The following is an 8,370-nucleotide window of genomic DNA, read 5'->3' as shown; positions in this document are numbered from 1 at the left end:
AGATTTTTCCAGCTGCTGAAAGTGCTACAGGCAGAAAGACCTGAGCTGCCAACCTCTGTGGAGACTACCCACCTCTGATGGCTAATTGTCATGAGGATATAAATATCCGGCCCTCCTGTCCCAGCTGGAGTCACCCTGAAGGATCACCCCAGCACTGGAACTCCTTGTGAGAGGCAGGGGCAGCTCACTGAGCCCCACTGCAGCCCAACCCCTCTCTCTGTCCGACCTCCCTTCCTTCCCTTTAGCAGAACAACCAAGTACTCTTAGAACACCCACCGCATACTAACCTCTGCCTCCGAGTCAACTGCTCAGCAACCCAATCTGTGACATACTCTGAATGCAGGCTGTGGGTTTCCATTGCTCTGCGAGATCTTGCATTTTATTTAAGAAAATACACTTACCCGAAGGAAAGACGAAAAAACAGACTGCTCCATGGGGCACATGGAGGGTGGAGAGGGCACGGCTTCTGACCCTGGAAGAAGTGGGATCCACCAACTGACAGTTAAGATGTTACATGAAGGCTTCACAAGAGCACGATGGCATTGGCATAGATGCTTGGGAAGCCCCTCCTGCTTTGGGGTCAGTCTGCGGAGGAGCAGATTATGGAGTGAGGTGTCACACCAGGATGAGCGTGAGGTTAGAGGACAACAAGCCCCTCAGGCCAGGCACATTCTGTCTCAATCTGGGGACCTTAACAGATGTAGGGTGTTGAAATGGGGGCACCAAGAGCTCGGTTATATCTTGTACTGGTCTCACACATCTGGGACACTGGCTCCAGCTTCAGTTCAGTTCAGTTCAGTTGCTCAGTCATGTCTGACTCTTTGCGACCCCATGAATCGCAGCACGCAGCATGGCCTCCCTGTCCATCACCGACTCCCGGAGTTAACTCAAACTCATGTCCATCGAGTCGGCGATGCCATCCTAGAGCATCTCATTTTAAGGAGGATACTGACCAGCCCCAGCTGCACACCAGAACGCTGAGGTCTGGAACTTCAGAGATAAAAATGGAACTTAAGGATGATCAGACCAAACAGACTTGGGTGCCAGGATTGTCTTTCAACCATTTAAACGTCATAGTGTAGAAAAGGACACCCCATTAGCAGGAAATGCCCCCCTCAAAGCCCCTGGTGGATTAGGGTCATGGCACATCCTCTGTCCTCTGACATCCATTCTCTCCTTCCCTTGTGTTTAACAGCACTCCTGACTCTTAGTTGTGCACGTGGCTGCTCAGAATTAGGATATTTCCTGGAAGCCCATTCAGCTATAGCCATAGAACTTATTTCTGGCAATATAAGGGATGTAACCTAAAGCATGTACAACTTCCAGAAGACGACTTTCAAGGATGGCAGGAAGTTGGACTATCCTTTTTTTAAAAAAATGTTTATTTATTTTTGGCCATACTTCACAGCTCATGGGATCTTAGACCCCTAACCAGAGATCGAACCTAGGCTCTCAGCAGTGAGGGTTTGGAGTCTTCACCACTGGGCCATCAAGGAATTCCCAAATCATTCTTTGTTTCTTTCTCCTTTCTGTCCCCTAGATCATACAGGCAGAAAGGCTGAAGCTCAAGCCATCATCCAGGACTAAGAGGTGGCAGAGCAATCAGCTAGAAGGAGCTTGGTTTCAGAGTCCTTGGCCATCTTATCATCTAATAGTCACTGCTGCTTGGGATTTTCTGCCGTGTGTAGCTGACCTAACTTCTAACTAACACAATGGTGACCATGTGTTGGTCTTTCTGTCTAGTACTTTCCCTTTCTCTTTCCCTTCTTTGGGGAAACTCCTTTTTGCCTCTCCTGCAGTTTCTCCATACAGTTCCACTGGGGCCTGCCAATCTTAGTGACTCAATCCCTGCCTCAAGGCTGAGAACCACTGGCAGCCTCTCAAAGAGAGAATGACGAGAGAATTAACGCAAAGTGCAGAGAGAAACAGAGACAAGGGCAGGAGGAGAAGAGCCTGGTGGTGGCTGAGTCTCTGGCTCCAGGTGTCCCGAGGCCCCACTGTCCCCTCTCCACCCAGGGTTGGTTCTAATAGGTAGCAAATGGGTAATTCCCTAGTGGTCCAATGGTTAGGACTCCAGGCTCCCACTGCCGAGGACCTCCATCCCTGGTCGGGGAGGAAAAGCCCACAAGCTGTGCAGCCAAAAAAAAAAAGATCTAACAAGATACAGATAAAAGGTAGGAAATGTCCTTCTTCAAACTGGATGACTGTCACTTACAATTCAGAGACTCCTGTCTAATGTGGAATAGCATGTACCTAAGGAGTCAGAGGTAGAAGTCAGATGAATACTGAAGCGGCAGGAAGGAAAGGGTGAGAGAGAATGCAGCAAGTTCAGATGGAGGAAGTCCTGACAAGGAGGGTGAGGGGTACTTACAATTCAGAGACTCCTGTCTAATGTGGAATAGCATGTACCTAAGGAGTCAGAGGTAGAAGTCAGATGAATACTGAAGCGGCAGGAAGGAAAGGGTGAGAGAGAATGCAGCAAGTTCAGATGGAGGAAGTCCTGACAAGGAGGGTGAGGGGTGGGCCAGGCTTTGAAAGAGGTGGGGATTCTGACTAGAAGATGAGGGAAGGTAGCCTCAAAGAGGAGCATGATGGCGTAGACAAGAGAAGGAAAATGAGCAGGGGTGGGTTTTTTAAGAAATATTTATTATTTATTTGGCTGCACTGGATCTTAGTTGTGACATGAGGGATCTTTGGCTGGCTTCTGTCTGATTGTGGCCTGGGGTTCAGTTGCCCTACAGCAAGTGGGATCCTAGCTCCCCAACCAAAGATGGAACCTGAGTCCCCTGCATTGGAAGACAGATTTCCACATGGGACCAGGGAAGCCCCAGGATCTCTTCCTTAGTTTCAGCATGTGGGATCTAATTCCCCAACCAGGGATCAAACCCTGTGCCCCCTGCAGTGGACACAAGGAATCTAAGCCACTGGACCACCAGGGAAGTCCTGAGCAGAGGTAGGTTTTGAGAGTCTGTGCAGGAGGAGAGGGAGGAAGAGTGGGGAGGGGAAGGGAGGCATATCACAGAAGGCCCCTCATGTCAAGCCTCAGAGCTGGAATTCTATTCCCCTTAGTCAGCAGTTTTCAGACTTTCATCTTCCAGGAGTTCCTTAAAAATGCAAATTCAGGCAGCAGCTGTGGGCGATGAGATACCATTGAGTAGGAAACTGATTGGGGTGTTTAGGAAAATCAGACAGAGACAGCAGAGTAGACTGGAGATGGGGAAATGGGTGGGCAAATTGAGGTATTAGAAGACGGTAGAAATTTAAATGATAAGGAAGAGGAGGAAATCATGAGACAATTTTGAAATTCATGAAAATTATGAAAACTTTGGAAATTGGATGGAGGCAGTCAATGTTGACTATCTGTGCCACAGGGAGACCAACAGCCCTGATGGCATTTATGAGAAAGGCTGTGGTGGCCTTGGGCTTCCCAGGTGGCTCAGTGGTGAAGAATCTGCCTACCAATGCAGGAGATGCAGGAGACTCAGGCTCAACCCCTGAGTCAAGAAGAATCCCTGGAAAAGGAAATGGCAACCCCCTCCAGTATTCTTGCCTGGAAAATCCCATAGACAGAGGAGCCTGGGGGCTACTGTCCACAGGGTCACAAACAGTCAGACATGACTTAGCGACTGAGCATGAAGTGGCCTTGCTTAGAGAGGGTGTATATTTAAGCTCCTTCAGAAGAACCAAATAGAAATTTCTGTAGGCAGTTGGAGACAGAGGTTGGAGCTCAAAGGTGGGTTGCTGTGGTTAAGATTCCTCCCTTCTAATGCAGAGGATGATGGTTCGATCCCTGACATGGCCCAAAAGATTTTTAAAAAAAGCATTGCTGTAGATTTTGGACTTATCAGCCTCAAGGTGAAAGCTGAGGGTGAAAATGGCTGAGACTCTAAGAGAGCAGAGAGAGCAGTGGGGACTGAAGACTGAACTCTGCCACTCTGGGTTACAAAGACAGAAGTGTTCACAGAACCAGAATCCTATAACTGGATAAGACTCCTCACAGACGGAGAAACTGAGGTCCAGAGAGCATGAGTGTCAACTTCAGGTTGCCCGTTGGTTAAAGGAGAGCCTGGTTTTCAGCCTGAAGCTCCTTCCTTTTGCTTCTGTAGCTGTTCCCAGTGCATACAGGGGACAGCATCTCCTTAGGTGTCATTTTAGACCCATCAGCAAGAATGTGCTGATAATTCCAAAGTGTTCTAAATGGTTAAAAGCCTTCCCCTTATACAAGAACTGAATTGAAGCACCGGAAGAAAGAAATTTGATGAGTTTCTCAGCTGGACAGGGACATGAAGTCCTTTTCTGATAGAGCATCCAGCCCACTGCAGAAATGCCCATTCACAAAAAAATTAAAAAAAAATAAAAATTAAAAAATAAAAAATAAAAGAAATGCCCATTCACAACCAGGGCTTGCTTGGTTTGGGTGGCAACTGAGTGGAACAGGTCTCACTGGCCCCCACCACTGGCTGAAGATGGAGTGAGGTGAATGCCAGCCAAGCACTGGGGGTCCAGACTAGGATACACTTGCTTGGCATGTCTCCTGGTCTCGGCCTGGAGAGTGGACACAAAGGGCACTGCAGGCCTGCTCCTCCTCCTCTGGCAGTTCTATTTTGGGGTTGCCTTCCTCTGGTCTCACTTTCCAGAAAGGTTCTAGGGTGCTGAAGTCCCTTACAGCTGCTTCCCACCAATCCCACTTCTCTTGGATTTCTCCCCCTATCCATATCAGGGTAGCAGCATGCCCAAGTGATCTAGCATAGAAATAAATCTGTTTTGCTTTACAGTTAATCTATCATATGGCACAGACATTACTTTGTGTCTACACAGCAGAGACGTTACTTTGCCAACAAAGGTCCATCCAGTCAAGGCTATGGTTTTTCCAGTGGTCATGTATGGATGTGAGAGTTGGACTATAAAGAAAGCTGAGCACTGAAGAATTGATGCTTTTGACCTGTGGTATTAGAGAAGACTCTTGAGAGTCCCTTGGACTGCAAGGAGATCCAACCAGTCCATCCTAGAGGAGATCAGTCCTGGGTGTTCATTGGAAGGACTGATGTTGAAGCTGAAACTCCAACACTTTGGCCACCTGATGAGAAGAGCTGACTCATTTGAAAAGACCCTGATGCTGGGAAAGATTGAGGGCAGGAGGAGAAGGGGATGACAGAGGATGAGATGGTTGGATGGCATCCCCGACTTGATGGACATGGGTTTGGGTGGACTCCGGGAGTTAGTGATGGACAGGGAGGCCTGGTGTGCTGCGGTTCATGGGGTCGCAAAGAGTCAGACACGACTGAGTGACTGAACTGAACTGATGATACAGCACAGTCAAGTTTTATGTACATTTCCTGAATGTGTGTTTTATTCTTTTTTTTTTTTTTTTTTAAGAATTTTTGCAGGGAAGATGGGGGAAGGAAGAGAAAGCAAATAAGCCCAGGTCAGTCATCCAGCTTATTACAACATATTTGTCAGAAAAGAACTTTTATCCTTGGAAAGTGTTCCCCTGAGGCATGTAATTATTTGTTCACAAAAGGTACATAGTAGCTGCTCAGCTGAGACTTGCTGGCAAAACGAATCCCAGAAGGAATAAGGGGATAAGATGAATAACTTGGACACAGTAAAGTCCCAATGAGGAAATGAAACAACGCTGGAAAATGAATGAACGAGGACACACCCCGATGGTTCCCAGGGCCATTGCGTCAATCAGGGCACACCTGTAGGTAGAGAAGCCATCAGTGAGCAAGAAGTTCTTTGTCCAAGGTCTCCCCATCCACCCCCACCCATACCTGTTTGGAAGCAGCAGCCCAAACAAGCAGAGAAGTGCCCTTTTTTAAAGGTCATAGGAAACTGAGATGAGCAGCCAGGCAAGCTGAAAGCCAGCAGTCCCTGGCTGTCACCCCCAGCCCCGACTAGGGTGCTGTCCCTTCCCTCATCTGCACAAAGCCAGTTGGGGAGGGTGGGTAGCAGCCACAGCGGAAACCAGAACCTTGTGGGGAGGCCAGCAGCCCCAGCTCCTGGCCCGGGCAGGCCACGTGTTGTTATGGTTTGAGTTGACCAGCTGGAATCAGCGGGGGGATTTGTAAGGAAACCACATTAATTAGGAAAAAGCAAACAGGACCATCCCTTGTCCCTCGCTCTGCCAGCCCTATTCTCCCAGTTGCTCTCACGGCCCCCTCCCACCGTGGTCTCTACCCTATCAGCTCTCTCCACTTTCCTGAGCCTTTTTGCAGCTGCTGCTGCTTCACAGCGAACATCTGTGTGGCTCTTGGCTCTGACCCCCTCTTCCTGGGCGAGGTGGGAGGAAGGCTGAAAGAGCAAGCACACTCATCCACAGCTGGGACCAGGACCTCCTCAGCCCCAAAGCCACAGACAGGCTGACCCACCCAGGGCTTCCTAACGCTTGCTTTTGCTCTGACCTGAGCTGGCTGTCCCGTTGGCCAGCAGCAAGTCACTGAGACCAAACAGATCATCTTTGCTGCAAGTTTTTCTTGGCAAAATGAACATTTTCCTGAGTTCCTCTGTTATGAATGTTTCCCTGAACGTCTTCATTAGGATAGTTTACTTGGGACTTGAGTTCTCTCCAGGTTTAAGATCTAGGGTCCAACAAGGACCCCAGAGGAAAGAAGGAGGATTTCCTTGGAAAATGGGGTGAAAGCAAGGGGGATGGGTTCCTGGGAAGAGGAGATGGACAGAAGATTGTGTCAGGATAAGGAGTTGTTCATCGGCCTCCTTTCTCTCACACATGCGCACAGAGTGTAGCATCTTGGCGGCCTGTTCCAGGATTGCCATTGCAGCTGGAAATAGTTCCTTCCCGTGCCTGAGAGTGAATCTGCCAACAGCCCTCTGACTCTTGAAAGGACCTTCCCATTGGGCAGCAGCTACGATTTTGCAGCCCCCCAGAGAAGGGCCCTCACTCCATTATATCCCACAGCACAGTTGTACTTGAAAAAACAATAGTGACATAAGCCACAACCTACTCAGCTGGGAACAAGGTATGTAAGATTCACTAATGAAAAAGAAGATGCTATTTTTGGAGTAGGGAGATAGGTCTTCAAAAATATGTTTGAATTAAATGCAACCTAGTGGTTCAATGGTTAAGACTCCTGGCTCCCAATGCAGGGGACCTGGGTTCCATCTCTGGTCAGGGAACTAGATCCTGTATGTTGCAACTGAGAGCCAGCATGCAGAAACAAAATCCTATGTGCCACAACTAAGACCCAGCACCAGGCAGAAAAAAAAAAGCAACCTAAATGCCTAGTAATTGGGGATTGATTAAGTAAGTAATGGCACTTCCAGACAATGAAAAACAGAAAAAGAGACCAAACAGAGATTCCAGAAATAGGTCTATATCATATAAAATGCAGTGGGGGAAATTATAATATTTTAAATAAATGATGCTGGGTCAGTTAAATATCACCATAGGGGAAAAAACGAATCTTAATCCCAATCTCAGACCACATAATAAAAGAATTCAAGATGAGTTTAAGACCCAATGTGAACGCGGAAGATAACATAGGAGAACATCTTCATGACCTTGATGAGGAAAAAAATTTAAATAAAAACCAAACAAGCCAACAACAAAGGAAAGAAACCTTATAAATTATATGATGTTAAAATTAAAAACACTGTATATCAGTTGTGATAAAAATATACAGTTGGTGTACACACACACACACACACACACACACACACACACAGTTGGGGCTTCTCTGGTGGTTCAGTGGTAAAGAATCCACCTGCCAATGCAGGAGACACAGGTTCAATCCCTGGTCCAGGAAGACCCCATATGCAGAGCAACTAAGCCCATGCACCACAACTATTAAGCCTGTGTTCTAGAGCCTGGGAGCCACAACTATTGAGCCCATGTGCCACAGATACTGAAGCCTGCATGCCCTTGAGGTCATACTCCACAACAAGAAAAGCCATCAGAATGAGAAGCCTGAGCACTGCAACTGGGCTTTTCTGATAGCTCAGTTGGTAAAGAATCTGCCTGCAATGCAGGAGACCCCAGTTTGATTCCTGGGTCAGGAAGATTCCCTGGAGAAGGGATAGGCTACCCACTCCAGTATTCTTGGGCTTCCCTTGTGGCTCAGCTGGCAAAGAATCTGCCTGCAATTAGAGAGTAGCCCCCACTGGCCACAACTAGAGAGTCAACACAGAACATCAAAAACCCAGCACAGCCATAAAAAATAAAATTATTGTTATTTTTAAATTAATTAATTAATTAATTTTACTTTACAACATTGTATTGGTTTTGCCATACATTGACTTGAATCCGCCATGGGTGTACATGTGTTCCCCAAATTATTGTTTCTTAAATACAGTTGACCCTTAACAACATGGGTTTGAATTGCATAGGTCCATTCACATGCAGATTTTTTT

At 47.4% G+C, this 8,370-nt stretch overlaps 1 protein-coding gene across 1 annotated transcript in view; it reads right to left on the bottom strand.

The window, feature by feature from the left end:
* Positions 1-5,672: 5,672 nt before the first annotated feature.
* The window catches only part of RSPH9 (radial spoke head component 9), a 37,860-nt gene continuing 35,162 nt past the window's right edge, over positions 5,673-8,370 (bottom strand). The window contains exon 5 of the mRNA XM_061146817.1: positions 5,673-5,702. Coding sequence (XP_061002800.1) covers positions 5,688-5,702 — 15 coding nt within the window. The 3' untranslated portion in view covers positions 5,673-5,687. The remainder of the gene's footprint in view (positions 5,703-8,370) is intronic.

This window comes from Dama dama, chromosome 7 (assembly GCF_033118175.1).
Source record: "Dama dama isolate Ldn47 chromosome 7, ASM3311817v1, whole genome shotgun sequence".
Lineage (NCBI taxonomy): Eukaryota > Metazoa > Chordata > Mammalia > Artiodactyla > Cervidae > Dama > Dama dama.
Note: the sequence above shows the minus strand (reverse complement) of the source record. Positions and strands in the feature narration are given on the sequence as shown.